This window comes from Petaurus breviceps, unplaced genomic scaffold (assembly GCF_028583685.1).
Source record: "Petaurus breviceps papuanus isolate PSGF00001 unplaced genomic scaffold, PetGlider_PUasm1.0 689, whole genome shotgun sequence".
Taxonomy (NCBI): domain Eukaryota; kingdom Metazoa; phylum Chordata; class Mammalia; order Diprotodontia; family Petauridae; genus Petaurus; species Petaurus breviceps.
Window position 1 is genome coordinate 7,084,960 of NW_027186458.1, and position 18,464 is coordinate 7,103,423.

An 18,464-nucleotide genomic window follows, 5' to 3' on the forward strand; every position below is an offset into this window, starting at 1 on the left:
TGAGTGATTGAAGAGAAGACTGAAGAAAAAAGGCTGAAATATGACCTTTTAGCAAAGTAGGTCCAACCTTTATCTTTCAAGGAAACGTGAAGAGAATTCTTGATAAGCCTTTAATTGGTATCTTGAGAAAAATGAACTCTGATAGCATTTAGGAAATGAGAAGTCACTTTCAGTGATTAGAGGCTGCTTTCCTTCTCTTGAAAGACACCGCTTGTCAGCATTGTTAATACACTATACAGCTTGAGATATTGTTAATCATTTGTATAGCCAGCACCCTTGTCATTTAAGTATCAGAGACTAGAGTATGTGTGTGTGTGTGTGTGTGTGTGTGTGTGTGCTCGTTCATGCAAGTGTGTACATTTAAAGTTTCAGCTGTTAAAGTTTAAGATGTTTTGGGACAGCATTTTTGTATCACACACATATATGCACATCGAATACTTACTAGAAATACAGAGTAAAACAGAGATGTTGGGTTTACTCTTTTGCATGGGGTGGTCTCCTCTAATTTCTGTTGGTTCATTTTCCAAATTCATTCTCAGCCTCAGTTCTAATCCAGTCAGGAGGCATGTTGATATTTCATCATAAATGACTAAACTTGCAATGTCTGGGGGGGCGGGGCTAATTAATGACAGAAAATCCCAAACGTGTACTGTATTTTTTTCCTATCATTCTAGGTCTGCCTGACTCTTGGTGTCTAGAGAACCAAGCTCTTCTCGGGCCACCTTACCTGGTGGGACTAGCCCCCTCTGAAGACTTCTGGTCCTCCCACTCCTTTCCTGTGTCCCATTCATGGATCCATAGTATTCATTGACATGGTAAAGGCTCAGAGGCTTGAGAGACCTATCTACTCACTCATTTTATAGTTGAGGAAACCAAGACCCGAGAGGGAAAGGGTGACTATGGGGTTGCCCAAGTAGTAAGCAGACCAATTTAGTAAGCATTTACCAAGCTCCTGAAAATGAGTCAGATCCTGAAAAAGGTGTGAAGAGAGAAATAAAAGCAGTCTGTGACCTCCAGCTCTGGCAGGGGAGGGACAAGAGAGTCACAGATGAATAGGTACAAAACATGTTGTTGCCATTGTGGTTGTTGCTGTTGTTTTACACACTTCTTAGTGGGGATAGAGACAGAGATAGGATCTGACCCCTCTTTGGGGTCAAGATCCAGCTCTGGTGAAAATAGGAGTTTAGAACGTATTGGGGATAGAAGAGGGGACAAGGGCGGTGGTATCTCAGTCTTGGGATACAGAAGAAAATGTAACATACATATAATGGAGAGAAAAGGTAATTCCAGAGGAGCACTAGATACGGGGAGGTTCAGGAAAACCTCTGTGAAATGGCCCTAGAGATCAGCTTTGAAGGCGGCTAGATGATTTGTGAGGCAGAGCTGAGACCACAGGAAGCACCGGTATGAGCAACAGCCTGGGCAAAGGCAGGGAGATAAGATCTGGAATGTCATTTGTGCACAACAGCAAGTAAGCTGGTTTAACTGATCTGTATAGCATGTAAAGATGTCTCATACGCCTGCAAAGGGAGCCTGGAATCAGATGGCGAAGGCTGATGAATGTCCAACCATGGAGTCTGCATTTTATCAAAAAGGGATCACTGGAGACTTCTGAGCAGGTTATTGACAGGCTCAGAGTTGTGCTGTAGGGACATATTTTAATAGCTGCATAGACAATATATTGGTGGAGGGAGATTTGAGGCAGAGAGTCCCCTTAGAAGGTTATTGCAGTGCAATTGGAACACTTGACTGAACAAAATCAGTGCCTCTTGGATTAGGGAAGATGTTAATTGGGGAGATGTAGCAGCAAGCACCCCAAGCGTCCTCAGGGTGGCTGCCCATACAGGTTCTTGGATCTGCTTTGATAAAGGAAAGCAACTCAAAATGGGTTAACAAGCTTACTTTAATCAGTCAGACATATATCGTTTACCTTGTTCAGGGGAAAAGGTCAGCATCCCGAACTTCAAAGTATACAGGCAGCATTATCAAGACAGAAACAGATCAAGTAGACAGATTTCCAAACTGTCCAACCATTACATCCATACCCAGTCAACATCTGGGTTTCCACATCTGGGTTTTTCAAAGCTGGGGGGGCCCTGGACAACGGCTTCCCAGAATACAGATCAAATCACAGAGCACTTCTCAAAGTGAGCCCCAAAACAAAGCTACACATCAGGGCTTATATAGCCTTCTCCTGGCTCAGAGAATGTAACAACCTTATGGACCCACTGGCCAATCAAAAAGTATCTACTGAAAAACAAGCCTCCCACCCCAGGCTCCAGGTGCACTTTAGCCTAGGGGCAGGGAAGATCTTCCAAATTTGCATTCCCATTACAGGAGGGGGGGGATCTTTGCATCAGATATCTCTAATAAGGATCGGATGTCTAAGATACCTAGGGAACTAACACAAGTGTATGTATATGACCCAGAGTCATTCCTCAGAGGATAAGTGGCCATGAAAGATTGCAAGAGAGAAATTAGTCTATTGACAAATATGTGGAAGATTTCTACAGATTGTTAATAATGAGAGAAATGCAAGTCAGAGCAGTTCTGGGACTTCACTTCAGGTCTAGGAGCCTGATAGCGATGATAGTCAATGTGAGAGGGACATCGGGAGGACAGGTATGTCAGTACTTCCTGGAGCGATGAATTGGTCAAAAATTTTTTAGAACATTTTCTTTTGTAGCAAATTGGAATTATGCATATAAAAATATGATTAAAGTTCCCGTGTACTTGTACTCAGAGAACCCACTACAAAGCATGTAACCCAAGTAGGTCAAAGACCAAAGTAACAAAATATCCATAGTAACATTTTCAGGGTGGGTTGGGGGGTGGCACATGGTAACAAGGAATTGGGAGGCAAAATAGTTGCCCACTGATTGGAGAATGGCTAAACAAAGTATGTGATTTAAAAAAAATAAATATATTTTATTTCCCCCCTAATTACATGTTAAAACATTTTTAAAACTTTTTAAAAAAAAGTTTGAGTTCCAAATTGTATCCCTTCCTCCCTTCCCCCTTCCCTGAAATGGTAAGCAATCAGATATAGGTTATACATGTGCAGTCATGTAAAATATTTCCATATTAGTCATTTTGTACAAGAAGACAAATGAAAGTGAAAAATAGCCTGCTTCCATCTGTATTCAAACAATATCAGTTCTTTCTTGGAAGGCAGATAGTATGCTTCATCCTTAGTCCTTTGAAATTGTCTTGTATCATTATATTGCTGAGAATAGCTATGTCAGTTTTTCATTGTACAGTATTGCTGTTACTATGTCCAGCACCAACACAATATTCATAGCACCAGCGATGACTATGAATATGCCAGCACAATTCTGAATTACAAAATATAATAGACTCTTCATATAGAAGACAGGAGCAAAACATTTATTCACACACCAGAAAACCAAATCCCAACACCAGAAAGTCAAACCTATCATAGCAACAAAGAAGTTAATGAACCATAATACAGTAGGGAGCCACACGAACCTTTAGACTTTCCACATACACTCACTAGTTTAGCTGTCTCCTTGGCTGTGTCCTCACCTCCAACTCTAACTGCTCTGACTCACAGCTTCCTGTGGGCTCTGTTCCACCCCTCAGCAAGCTCCTCCCACCACAGGATCCATGTGATTATATTAGGCTTATTGGGGGCAGGGAAGATCTTCAAATTCCCATTCCCATTACACTATGCACAATCTTCTCTTGGTTCTGCTCATTTCACTGTGCAATGGTTCATGTAAGTCTTTCCAGATTTTTCTGAAATCATCCTGCTTGTCATTTCTTATATCCCATTAATATTCTATTACAATCATATACCACAGCTTGTTTAGTCATTCCCCTATTAATGGGCATCTCTTCAATTTTCAATTCTTAACCACCACAAAAAGATCTGGTATCGCCCAACTTTTGGTTGTCTTTGGGATATAGACCTAGAAGCGGTATTGCTGGATCAAAGGGTATGCACAGTTTTATAGCCCTTTGGGCATAGTTTCAAATTACTCTTTAGAGTGGTTGGATCAGTTTATAACTCTACCAACAATGCATTAGTGCCTAAGTTTTCCCATATTCCCCCCCTCCCCAATATGCGTCATTTCCCTTTCTTGTCATATTAGCCTATCTGATAGGTGTGAGGTGGTACCTTAGAATTGTTTTAATTTGCATTTCTCTAATAAATAGTTATTTAGAGCATTTTTTTCATGACTATAGATAGCTTTGATTTCTTTATCTGAAAAGTGCTTGTTCATATCCTTTGACCATTTATCAATTAGGGAATGACTTAAATTTTTATAAATTAGACTCAGCTCTCTCTATTTCTGAGAAATGAGGCTTTATCAGAGATACTTGTTACAAAAAATTTTTCTTGTTTTCTGCTTTTCTTATAATTTTAGTTGCATTAGTTTTGTTTGTACAAAAACTTTTAAAATTGTATACAATCAAAATTATCTATTTTACATTTTGTAATGCTCTCTATCTTGTTTGGTCATAAATTCTTCCCTTGTTCATAGATCTGACAGATGCCCTCCTAATTAGTTCATGGTATCATCATTTATGCATAAATCATCTACCCATTTTGACCTTATCTTGGTGTAAAGTGTGAGGTATTGGTCTCTACCTAGTTTCTGCCATGTTGTTTTCCAGTTTTCCCAGCAGTGTTTATGAAATAATGAATTTTTGTTCCAAAAGCTTTGATCTCTGGGTTTATCATATACTATGGTCACTTATTATAATGTAATTTGTACCTAATCTATTCCATTAATCCAACACTCTACTTCTTAGCCAGTACCGTATTGTTTTGGTAATTAACACTTTAAAGTACAGTTTGACATCTAGTATGACTAGGTTGCCTTCCTTCACACTTTTTTCATTAATTCCCTTGATAGCCTTGATCTTTAGTTCTTCCAGATGAATTTTGTTGTTATTTTTTCCTAGATCTATAAAATAATTTTTGATTGGTATGGCACTGAATAGAAAGATTTAGGAAGAATTGTTATTTTTATTATATTGGCTTGACCTATCCTTGAGCAATTAATATTTTTCCAATTGTTTAGATCTGACTTTATTTGTGTGAAAAGTGTTTTGTATTTGTGTTCATTTAGTTCTTGGTTTTGTCTTGACACATAGACTCCCAAATATTTCATATTGTCTACAGTTATTTTAAATGGAATTTCTCTTTCCATATCTTGCTGCTGGATTTTGTTGGTAATATACAGAAATGCTGATGATTTATATGTGTTTATTTTATATCCTGCAACTTTGCTGAAATTGTTAGTAATTTCAAGTGTTTTTTTAGTTGATTCTCCATCTAACAACAGCATCATATTGTCTGCAAAGAGTGATAGTTTTGTTTCCTCATTGCCTTTTCTAATTCCTTCAATTTCTTTTTCTTCTCCTATCACTATAGTTAATTTTTCTAGCACAATATTAAATAATAGGGGTGATAATGGTCATCCTTGCTTCACCCCAACTGTATTGGGAAGGTTTCTAGCTTATTCCCCTTACAGATAATACTTGCCGATGGTATTAGATAAATATTACTTATCATTTTAAGGTAAGCTCCACTTATTCCTATGCTCTCTAGTGTTTTTAATAAGAATGTGTGCTGTATTTTGTCAAAGGTTTTTTCTGCATCTATTGAGAATCAAGATATCTGTTGGTTTTGCTATTGATATGTTCAGTTATGCTAATAGTTTTCCAATATTGAACCAGCCCTGCAATCCTGGTATGAATCCCATCTGTCCATAGTATATAATCTTTGTGATATATTGCAGTAATCTCTTTGCCAGTATTTAATTTAAAGTTTTTTGCATCAATGTTCATTAGGGAAATTGGTGTATAATTTTCTTTCTTTGTATTGGCACTTCTTGGTTTAGGTATCAGCACCATATTTGTGTCATGAAAGGAACTTGGTAGGATTTCTTTTGTGTCTATTTTCCCCAAATAGTTTATATAGTATTAGGATTAATTGTTCTTTAAATGTTTGGCATAGTTTGCTTGTGAACCCATCTGGCTCAACAAAGTGTGTTATATAATTTTAATGGGCTATTACTGTGCCATAAGAAAAAATAAATATGAAAAATTAAGAAAAATCTTAGTAAGAATTAAAAGAATTGATACAGAGTGAAGAAAGCACAATAAGAGGAGGAAAAATATACAATAACTATAGCATTGTGCAGGGAAAGAACAGGAAAACAACTGAAAGTCATGTAGTTGTTATGACCAAGCTTGTCTCCGGGAATGAGGTGAAAAAATATATTTTCTTTTCTTTATGGTGATATGGAACTAGGTCAACGGAACAGTCTGTGTACTCTCAAACTGAAGTGATATTGGGGTGGGGAAGGAGGAGGGATTTATTCAGATACAAACATGCAAAAGTTATCAGTAATGTTAAGAGGCTACTGCAGTAGTGCAGGTCAGAAGTGAGGAAGTCCTGAACTAGGATGGTAGATGGAAAGGTAGAAAGAAGGGGCCATGGGCCTGAGTGAAGTTGTGGAAGTGGAAGAGATTCTTGGCTGGGGATGGAGTGGGGTGGGGTGCAGGGATTGGGGAAAAATTGAAAATGGCACCAAGGGTGCTGTCTTGGCTAACTGGAATGATGGTGGTGCCCTCAAAAGGAACAGAAAAGTTAGGAGGAGGTTATATTTAGGGGGAGAAATGACAAGTTGTGTTGAGTTTGAGATACCTGTGGGACAGTCAGTTGAAAATACCCAATAGGCAGTTGATGATGCAGGCCTTGAGCTTTAGAGACAATGGGATAAATTGAGGTCACAGCCTGTTCCAAATACCAATCTATTCTGGGGAATAGTGGAACAGGAAAACTACATCTGCTATATAAAAGTACAGGGTCCCTAAGGCTGGAGGGATGCTCTCCAATAAGGAGACGATGGAGAAACACTTCTCCAGTGCGCCAGTGCCTGCTGAGTAAAAGCAGACTTGCCAAGAAGCCACTGATCCCATCTACGAGAGAGAGAGAGAGACAGAGACAGAGAGACACACAGAGACAGAGAAATTTGATTCTTCCTCCCTTCAAATCTTCAAGCAGAGGCCAGATGACCATTTTTTTTTCATGTGATATAAAGAGGATCCTCTTTTTTCATATTAGGTTGGTCTAAGTGGCTTCCAAGAGTCTTCTAATTCTGCAAATTCTGTCTGTTTCTGTGCTATTTCCACTGTGTGTAGTTTCCTGAACTGAGTCTGAAAAAGGCCTTTGCTACTAAAATACCTCTTGAAAGACCACCCTATACCCATCCTCTCATCCAGCCTGGTTGGGAGAACATGCTGTGTCCTCAACCCATCTGCTAAACTACTCATTCCCAGCACGGTTTTACTTGGACTAACTCCACTGATGTGTCTGTCTGGATGAGTTTCCAAGGTGAGGAGAAAGCTACAAGGCATTCTGTTCTTTTTGTACAGATGTACAGAGTCTGACAAAGGCTGGGGGCAGGGCAGCACAGGGCTGGAGAAGAACCCAGAGAAGCCTTCTCGGGACAAGGTCTGACTTGTTGACCCAGAGGCTTTGTCCTCAATTCAGCTTAACCCTTCCAAATTCTATGCTCTATTAGCCTACCTTCTGGGAGCTCTGAGTTCCCGTTTTTAGGGGAACAAAGAGATAACCTGATAAATAAGACCAAATGCCTGTATTTCTAAGTAGCATTTGTCTATAAGAGACAATGATTCAGCTTCTGTTGTCACACTATCGGGGGAGTGACCTCCTGGCAGTCAGAGTCCAGTTGGAGACTATTATCTGTGTAAGGATGGAGGGAGTTGGGAGCTGATCTCTCTTATGTACTGGACCAGTTCTGCCTAAACTTCCTGGTCCCTGCCACCAGTATGGAGATGGTGACCTTGGATTAAAGGCACCATGGGAGATGCCAAGGCCAAAATTCTTTTTGTATCTTACCCCCAATTTAGAAACATGCTGGCACCATTTTTTTTTCAGATGGCTGCCTTTGTTTTGAATAGAAAGTCATATGAAACCTGATATCAAAGCAACAGTCTCAGGATGATGGGACCTATGCCCCCCCCCCCCCCAACCCTCCACTCCTTCCCACCCCTTTTATGCAGGGACAGAAAAAGGCCTGAATGAAAAGTACAAACTACCATCGAGGTTATAAATGAGGAAGTACTAACGTTGACAATACATTCGGCCACACCAGAGAAGAACAAAGTTCATACTGGTACACTTCAGGTAGAACAGATTTGGTTTATATAACATTGAGATATGAATAACAGATTGATCTGCATTTCGTAATTCCCAGTAGATTGAGTCCCTAGTTTTCTACAAGGAAAAACGTGTATAAAAAAAATGTCACCCACTTCCATCAGAAGCTGTCATGATGTGACTTCCATAAAACAAATTGCTATCAACCTTACTGCCATGCTCCCTGTGGGCCATGGGAAGAGAGCTGTGGGTATGAGGTAAGTCAGTCTGTGTCATTATTCTTGGCTAACTTCAATCATGGACTCACGGATTTCCAGTTTGCCAGAGATCTGAGATGCTATCAAGTTCAATTCTTTTATTTTACAATGGAGGTAACTGAGGTATAGAGCTGTTATGCATTTTTTCCAGGGTCACATAGGTAGCAGCTGTCGAAGGTGAGATTAGGACCTAGGTATTCCCGACTCTAGGCCCAATACCATATTGCTTCTTATTTTAAGCCTAATTATAACCACCAATCTGGGTGTCAGGAGACCTGGGTTCAAATGTGAATTCTCCACTGGGTCTCACCAGGTACTCTGAGTATCACTGCTGCTCTGGGCCCCAAGGCACAAACTCTGTAGCCATTCTTTGATTCTATACAGTATCAGCTCTGAGCTGTAGAATGGGACAGGTGGATTCCATTACCCAGTTAGGTCTCCAAGTGTGATCTAAAGGCGTTTGATAGTCTCTGGGTTGTTGTTGTGGCTTTTAAAAGTTTCAAATAATCCTTGAACAGCAAAGACTCGGTGTTCCAGTAAGCAGATCCCTCAGAACCCTGGGTTCTGCTCTCCCTTCTGTCACTTGGGAGCTGTTCAGCACTCTGGCTTCCTGTTAAGATGAGGAAGCTTACATTTAGAGAGCGCTTTAAGCCTCGGAAAGTGCCTAAAAGGTGCCTTATCTAATTCGATCCTCGAGACCACCCTGGGAGGTAGGTAGGTAGGTGTGGTTATCATTATCCCACGTGACAGGCGAGGACCATTAAGCGATTTGACCAGGGTTCCGCCGCGCGGGAGTGTCGGTGGACCGACTCCAGCTGCAGCACTCTGTCCACTCCACCCAATTGCTTCTAGGAATTGACTTGACTTACTTCTCACGTCCTTCTAGCCTTAACATTCCGTGAAAACCATCTGCACCCCCGAAATAGACTCCTTTCAAATGGAACAGGAGCTGGAGAGGGAACTGGGCAGGCCTAGTGTCCCTCAGCCGGGCCCCACTGCATTCATTTGAACAGCGCCAGGACCAGGAATCCAGGCAAAGGGGAGAAGCTACAAGTCTGAGTCACAGGGCAGTGTGGTACTGGAGCTAGGGTGCGCGCTGCTGCTGCTGCTTCTCTCCCCCTTCAGTACATCCTCTGGGTTCGTGTAGGCTGCTGGCCGAGGCATCCTGAAGCCTACTCGGGGCTTAGGTCCACCCTGGGGCTGAAGCCGGCCCTGGCTGCGCTGGGACAAGATCGATGGCGTGGCGAGAGCTGCTGGCCATTGGATCTGCACTGTGTTAACAGTGCTGCGGCGCGGACTGGGGTACGCCTTACGGCGATGGGCGCGCTCTTCGCACACACGGGCGAAGCTGAGTGCCAGGGAGAAGCCCCCCACTAGCAGCAGGCAGCTGCCCAGGAAGCCGAGCACTACGCTGTAGCCGACCCTCAGCTGCACCGGGCTGGCCTCTGCGGGCAGGACGGTGCGGTTCTGCAGGACGTGGCAGTACCAAGCCACTGGGACGAGTCCCAGGAGGCCGGCGGTAAAGAGTACGAGGCCCGAGGCTCCTGCTAGCCAGGCGCGGGGCTTCTGGTGCCAGCAGCGCACCCCCAGCGAGGCCATCAACAGCCCCACGGCCGAGGTGGCCAGCCCCGTGATGGTCAGAGCGCGCGCCGCCTGCACCGGCTCAGCCGTGTAGTAGCCCAGCTCGTCGCGGACCCCGCACTGACTGTCGCTACTGCTCTGCTCTCTACACGTGTCCCACAGTCCCTGGGTCACCAGCACGTTCACCGGCTGATCAAGGAAACCTGTCTTCTGCCGCCAGCCCGGCGTCAGCGTGCAGACCAGGCACAGAAGCAAGCCGCAGGGGGCCAGCACCAAGCCCAGGGTCATGGCCGCGGGCGTCCTCATCTCCGCTGCTGGGTAGCTGCTGGGCCCCTCACTTGGCTGGAGGAGGTCTGTCCGAGTCTGTGGACCCCTTAGTGCAGGCGTCTCTGCCTTGTCTCCCTCGGCTCTCTCCACCCAGCTGAAAGCTTTCCCTAAGGGGGCCTGTGCGCCCCTGGCACTGAGGTGCCTCTGGCAATCGGAGCGCCCTAATCAGGGCATCAGACTCAGTCCTGACTCAGTCCGCACCTCCCACCTCCTTCTCCTCAATCTCTCCTTTCTATTCTGCCTCTCGCCCATCCCTCTCCTCGACTTCCTACAGGGCAAAGCTCCGCCCGTCGCTAAGCGAAACCAGAGCCCTGGTACTCTCACCGAAACTGAACAAGCTCAAGAGTCCGCCCGGCCCTGGAGGGGCTGACCCTGTAAGGGCCAAACAGGAAGCAGCCACTGGGCTCTCACTTGGTCCAGCCCCGCCCTTTCTTGCTCCTCCCCCAGGCCTTGGACAAAGGTTGAGACCAGAGCTGGTAGGAGGGAGGGGGCTAGGAGAGCCTGCTGCTTGTGGCCGCGCACCTGTTTCAGTGGGGCCGGGGCAGAGGCTACTTCTTCCCACCCCACCACTGCCCACTGCCTCGGGTGTAGAGCATTCAGGGCCAGGGAAGATCCTGGGTTTCGGCGGTCCTGAAGCCGGCCGCCTTTCTTGGCGCCTCTCCGGGTGTCTTATTTACCCTCGAGGGGTTATCTGGAAATCTTTTGGCTTCATGGAGTCAGTTACCTTTTCTGCCTCTCCGAGCTCTTCCTTCCTGTTGAGTTGGGGTGGAGAGGACCGAAGGTCGGTGTTGCTTAAAAAAAAAAAAAGTCCCAGAATGTAGCTTTCAGCCGATCCGTTTGGATCTCTGTCTGGTTCAAGGATGTCATAACCTTAGAAATAGTAATAGCCGACATTTCCATAGCACATTTAAACACTTCAACCTCTGCTTTGAGCCTCCAAGCTACCCTGGGGAGTCTATGAGTTAATTGCTTCCAGAGGCCAAATGGGTCCACAATTCAAGCCTCTCTTTCCTCACGTTGCTCTAAATGAATCACAAATAGCGAGAAGGACGCTTGGCACAGCCTTGTTCAATATTCTAATCAGTGTCTTAGAAAGGAAGACCCAGATGTTGTGTTGGTAAAGCTTGGGAAGGCTAGCTAACCTTTAATGACAGAATTAGCGTCTAAAAATATCTTTCTGTGACGGAAAACTGGACCAAATATGTAACATAAAATTTAAGAGGGATAAATATAAACTCTTATAACTTGTTTTTTTGTTCGACTTTCTAAGTTAAGATAGAGGCAAGGGGCAGCTAGGTGGTGAAGTGAGTAAAGGGCTGAATCAGGAAAACTTATTTCCCTGAGTTCAAATATGTCCTCAAGATGCTTTCTGTTTGTGTGACCCTAGGAAAGTCACTTAACCCTGTTTGCCTCAGTTTCCTCATCTGTAAAATTAGCTGGAGAAGGAAAGGCGGACCACTCCAGTGTCTTTGTTAAGAAAATCCCAAATGGGATCAGGGAGAGACCGATAGGATTGAACAATCACGACAGGAGGCATTGAATAGAGTGCAGGCCTTTAAGTGAGGAAGAAAGGAGTTAAAATCTTGCCTTAAAGACTAAGTCACTTAAGCTCTCTGCATTTCAGCTTCCTCTTTTGAAAAAAGAGGATTATAGTGGCAAGGATCCACTGGGGTTATTGTGAGGGCAAAATGAGTTAACATACCCATGTAAAGTGCTTTGCAAACCTTGTTAAATAAATGTTACTTACAATAATTACCATTATCTTTTATATCATCTTTATGTGTAAATATGTTGCTCTCTTGACCTCCAAGGACAGCCATCTCTTGTACTAAGAAATGCTGTGCAATTTACTTTGGGTGTTTCCTAGATAGCTACCACCAAGAAATGAGCCAGCACAGGATACAGAAACAGGGAAACTGGAGTTTATTCACTCAAGATCCTGACACACCCCATCAAAATCACATCTAACATTCATATAGCATTTATTATGTCCCTGAAGGATGTGTTGGGACATCGCGTATAAAGCTCAGCAAATACAGAACAAAATGTAGTTATGTCATTTCTTAATAGATCAAAATCAGCTCTTTAAAAAGTCCACTGTCAGGGATTCGTATCAATTGGGGAATGACTGGACAAGTCAGGGACTATGAATGTGATAGAATACTGTAGTGCTGTGCTGGATTGTAAAGGGAATGGTGTCAAGAAACTGGAGAAGACCTGTGGTAACTGATGCAGAAAAGCCTGGGAAAGTCTGTATGAATGGATGCAAAACAAAGTGAGCAGGACCAGGAGAACAATTTCCACAGTAACAGGAACATAGAAAAGACAATCAATCATGAAAGACTAAGACTTAGTAACTCTGATCACTATGATGGCCCACCATAATCCCAAAGGATTCAAGGGGAAAATGTTATCCACCTCCAGATGGAAAACTGGTAGACTCAGATTCAAAGCACATTCTCTGTCGCTCTTGTCATATGACTGATGCGAAAATGTGTATTGTGCGATTTCATATGATAACTGTTATTATCATTCTTGCCTTTTCAGTGGATCAGGGAAGGCTGGAAAAAATTGGAATTGAAAATAAAAATGAAATTGACATTTAAAACCCTTTTTAAACAGAAAAAAAATGAATACAGTAAAATTTATCAACAATGTCTGCAGAGGATACTGTGTTCCACACTAGTAGCTCCTTGTCTCTGCAGCAAAGGGAGGTTCATTTTCTCCTCCCTTTGAGGATGAGTATCATCAGTTGGTGGCACCCCAGGTGAACTCCCTTCCTACCTCAGCACTCACAGATTTGCAGCCTTGGCCCCCCGGAGGGTAACTCCTAGAGGTTCTAACAGTTCCCATCTGGCTCTCTAAAACTATAAAGATCCTCCCCAGTGAGGTCACCTTTAAGAGTCACCCAGGAAATACAATTAGCTCCAACCAAAGGCATTTACTAAAATGGCATAGGAAGATCAGGAGCTCTACATCTTTTCACCCTGCATTGTAAACCCAGCAGGCATTCTGACAAATGCACAACACAGCACAGAAGACATTGGGCACCAATGTAAGGTGTGCTCATAGTGGGAACATAGGGACAGGGTACCAAAGCACTATGGTTCTGCAGGACCCTAGGGTCTTTCTCTTCTGGTCAGGCCTACCCTACATGCTCCCCATGGGGCCAGAATCTCTGCTGGGCAGGGCGCTCAGCTGGCTTCCCTGGGTTTGCTCCTCTCAGCTGCCAGGCCTGGTTCTCTCTTGAATCTGTAGCTCACTAGCTCTCTTTCCTCCTCCCAAAGGAGGAGGCTTGCTCCCTAAAACCTCAATTGCTGCCATGTGTTTCTTGTGAGTTGCTGGATGCAAGTCTCATTGCTGATGGGTTGCTGTTTAGTCATTTTCAATCCTGTCCGATTTTTTGTGGCCCCATTTGGGATTTTCTTGGCAAAGATACTGGACTAGTTTGCCATTTCATTCCCCGGCTCACTTTAGAAATGAAGAAATGGAGGCAAACAGGGTGAAGTGACTTACCCTGGCTCACACAGCTAGTAAGTGTCTGAGGCTGGATTTGAACTCAGGAAGATGTGTCTTCCTGACTCCAGGCCCTGGCCTCTGTCCATTGTGTCACCTTGATGCCCTAGCCAATGGGTAGGGAATGGAGAGAACCCCTTGTTCCTTCTGAGGTGGGAGTCTCACTCTGTAGCTTCTCTCTGAGCAGCTCAGGCCACAAAAATATTGATCAGGACTAATAGCTTGTCTTTTAAAGGTCACCCAGGGTAGGATCAGTATATTCTTTTTTCTAGCCAAAAGTCAGTTTCTTTTTATGATTCAAAGAACTTTTTCATATTTTCAATAAATAGGTAACAAGGTACTGACATATCCTTGCATTATTCTATTCCTGGCTGTTCATCCAACTTTCTGGTCTTCAGTTTCACCTCCAGTGAACCTCTTCCAGTGCCCAGGTTCTCCTCACACTGGAACATCCATCTGCTCAGTTGGGCCCCTTCTCCAGTAGCTGGGGTCCTCCCAGGGCTTCTCTTTTGGGGAAGGGCCCAGGTGGGCCAAACTTCATCCCACCCACCCCCACCCAGGCTGTACTTCTGACTTTCTGGACCTCAGTAACATGCCCCCACTCAGCTAACTTGACCTCTTACCATTTTCAGCACTCTTGAGGGGTGTTTTTCTCCATTAGAATGTAAGCCCCTTGTAGGTAGAGACTGTCTTTGTCTTTGTTCTTATCTGTATCCCCAGTGCTTACCATAGTGCCTGGTGCCAGATAAATGTACCTTGCTAGCTCTCCATTAGCAAATTCATGATTTATTCATGGTTATCCAACCCTCATATCAATTGGAGGAGGCAACATGTAGAGAAATGGTCTTGGAATCAGGGAGACATGGGGTTCAAAAACATCTGTTCACATCTGGACCTATGATCCTGGGCAAGTCATTTAACATCTCAGTGTACCAGGCAAGTAGTAAGATGGCAAATAGCAAAGAAAATGGTCTACTGTGCTATAAGAAATGATGAGCTCAGCGATCTTAGAAAATCATGGAAGGACTTGTACGAAATAATGAAGAACAAAACGAGAAGAACCAAGACAACATTGTATACAGTAACAGAATTTTTTTTAAAGACTGCTTTGAGTGACTGTCATTTTCACTATTATAAATGCACAAATTAAAAATAAAGGACATATGAAAAAAGATGCTATCTATAGCCAGAGAAAGAACTAATAGAAGTACATAAAAAATAATTTTACATCTGTATACCTATTTGTGTCTAATGGTTGCCATCTCTAGGGGGAGGGGGAGGGAAGAAAAAAAGAAAAAAATTACCATAATTTTATTATACATTTAAAAGAAATAGCAAGTTATACGTAATAGATGTGCAGTTTCATGTGAAATCGTCTTTTTATTATACTATGCTATATAAAAAAGAAAATGCTCATTTAGAAAGGAAATTTCTTAATGAAATCATATATTTTGGGCTAAAAAAGTTACCAGGTATATTGTTTTTCCTGCTTTTGCTCACTTTGCCTTCATATACATCTTCCCATGTTTCCATGTCTTCTCCATATTCATCATTTAATGGTTCAGTTACATTCCAATATAATCATTTTTTTTTCAGAATTTGTTTTCTCACTCCCAAGTTGATGGTCAGCCACTATGTTTACAGTTTTTTGCAACAACAAAAAATGCTGCTATGAATATTTTGTTATAAATGGAAGCAGCAGTTCACCATGAGGGAGAGCGAGGAGGTAGTGTGTGCTGGGCAAGTCAAACCATCCTCACCCCCTCAAACACCACCTTCCCTGAGACCCTGATGAAAGTAGCCCAGGACCGTGAACCTAAAAGCCTTGGGAATAGCAATTCCTCCCAGTCTATGAAACACCAACTAATATGGATATAGTTGTGTTTGCTTAAAAAAAAAGGACAAAATTTATCCAAATAAATTGATAAATTTGTTCATTTACAATCAGAAAGAAAGGCATAGGTCCATTGGTTCCAAAGGAAAAAGGAATTAGTCCAGTATCCTCTGGCACCTGAGAGTTAATCATCTCAAGATCCAAAGCTGAGGAGCACAAGAATGATTCCAGGCACCTTCCCAGGTATCTGAAAGGTACTTCTCCCCTCCTTATCTTTTTTGGCACCAGTGATATGAAATTTGACAAAGTTAAACCCATAGAACCAGTGATTGAAAGCTAACCCTGCACATTTCTTGGTGAGACAGAATTCATATTTCATATATTCTGCAAACTACACAGAAGTGGGGACTTAGCCAAATTATATGTTTGGATTGAACTTTGCAGTACCCATCTTGAGTTTTTCAGATTTGCTTCAAAGTATTGTGAAAGCTAGAAGCACCATTTTAAAAAAATTGTCCCCCCAATAGAAAAATCAGTGTCTTCATCAAAATATGACTATTATTGTGTTTGCTGAAAAAATAAATGAACAAATTTATTGATTTATTAAGAATGAAACAATAAATGTATTCATTTATCATCAGAAAGACAGGTACATGGGCTCCCTCTGAAGAATAATGGAATTAGACCACCACCTGCTGGTGCCTGGGAGTTGAGCATCTGGAGCCCCAAACACAAGGGCACAAGAATGATTTGGGTACCTTCACAGGTAACCTACAGTGTATTTCTTGCCTCCTCAGCTTTTTTTTTTTCCCACCAGTAAGGAGGTTTTACAAAATTAAACCCATGGAACCAGTGATTGAAAGCTAACCCTAATCCTTTCTGCAACAGAATTAAAATTTCACATATTCTGCAAAATACATAGAAGGGGGGGTGGTACTTAGCCAGATTGTCTAAAGATTTTTCTTTTGTAAGGTGCTTATGTATTATTAAGCTTTTTCAGTAGCTATTTTTAGAATTTTTTCTTTGTCAAACCTCTTATTATTGGTGCCCAAAAAGATAAGGAGGAGAGAAGTAGGATACATGAGAAAGTGCTTGGAATCATTTTTGTACCCCAAGTGTCTGGAATTCAGGAAGTTCAACCTCTGTGCTACAGGGGATGCTGATCGAATTCCAACTTTCTTTGGAACCAATGGACCTATGCCTTTCTTTCTGATTGTAAATGAACAAATTTATCAATTCTTTTTTCCCCAACAAATACAACTATGCCAATATTTTGATAAATAAATGAATTTTTCTTTTTTTCACAACTTTTTTTCCCTTCAAAATGGTGCTTAAAAGCCCCTGTTCCCTATGTAAGAGAATCCGAAAAAATTCTGAAAGTAGCTACCAAAAAAGTTTAATAACATGCAAGCACCTTACAAAAGAAATGATTGTAAGCTCTGTAAGGATAAGGGATGCTTACATTTTTATTAATTCTATGCCCAGCGTTTAGTATAGTGCTAGGCATATAATAGGGGATTAATAAATATTTATTTGATTGGATTAGAATGGGTCTGAAGTATTTATTATTATTAGGTTAATAAAAAGTGTTGGGTGCCTCAAAATTGGGGTTAGGGTTAGATTCAGAATAACAATTTAAGATTATAAAAACGTCATGCCACTAGTTTAAAAAAAAAAAGGCTGACTGAAGCTCCCGAAAGTTGTCCCCCTGAAAGTTGGGCATCTTGATCCTGGTACTGAGGGGCACAAGGATGATTCCTAGAAATTTCCCAGGAACGCTCAAGGGAAATTAGCTTCTTGGTAGCATTTCCACCCATACTGTGAGGTTTTACAAAGTGGTCAAACCCAACAAACAGAAGATTGAACTGTAATTTTGCCAATTCGTTCTTAGCCAGGATGTGATTTCTTGAAAATGAAGTAAGGTACATATTTTTGGGGGACATGACCAAATTGTCCAATTTTTTTCTTGCCCAAGATGCATTGTAATATGGATTTAGATTTAATTTTGTAATAATTTTATAATTTTTTCTTCAGTTTTCTTCCATGGGGTAGGGCTGCTGGGAAGCACCGTTTTGAAAAAGTTGTCCCCAAAAGTAGAGAAATCCTTTTCTTTGTAATAATAAGGGAATAGTGTTGATCTCTGAAAACAATAAATTAATAAATTGGGGTTAGAGTTGGAGTCAGAGGTAGAATTATAATCAGGTACTGAATTAGCCTTAGGGTTAAAGTTAAAGTCAGAGGGATAGGGTTTGAGTCAGGGTTAGGATTAGTTTTAGAGTCGGAATTAAAAAATTAGATAAAACGTTCACCTTCCATTTTTAAGGTAAGGAGGAAGAGGCTAACCATGCTTGTGCCAGACAGGCCTTGGTCACCTGAGGACATCACCAGATCCGCCTCCTCCTCCCCAACTCCTTTTTCCTAGCATTTTATAGGTAGTCCTAGCCCCCAAAGAAATGAGCACCCGAAGAGGTCTAGCCCAGAGATACCAGACAGAGAAGGATGGAACAATCTGACTGAAAGCCTGGGGTAGGCGGCCAGGCAGGTTCCCCAGAACTTAGTGACAGGCTAGAAAAAGAAACGCTTTATTTCCTGCGACCGGATTCGGCTTGTTATTATTGGTGGGAGGAAAGTTCCAGCTCAGCCGGGGGGGGGGGATCTGTGAGCTTCTAAGGAGGACGGGTGGGTGGAGGTAGGCTTACGCACCCCGGGCGGTCGGGGGGCTTCCGACGGTGGTAGTGAGATGACAGATTAAAAGCAACTGAGGATATCGAGCGCGGATAAGGCGACG

General features: G+C 42.5%; 2 protein-coding genes across 4 annotated transcripts in view; one reads left to right on the forward strand and one right to left on the reverse strand.

Moving 5' to 3' along the window:
* FUT10 (fucosyltransferase 10) overlaps positions 1-18,464 on the forward strand; it is a 217,208-nt gene that overhangs the window by 63,513 nt on the left and 135,231 nt on the right. The window lies entirely within an intron of this gene.
* CLDN23 (claudin 23) lies at positions 8,184-10,526 on the reverse strand. The gene has a single exon (XM_069104914.1). The coding sequence runs from the start codon at positions 10,303-10,305 to the stop codon at positions 9,466-9,468; it is 840 nt and encodes a 279-aa protein (XP_068961015.1). The 5' UTR covers positions 10,306-10,526; the 3' UTR covers positions 8,184-9,465.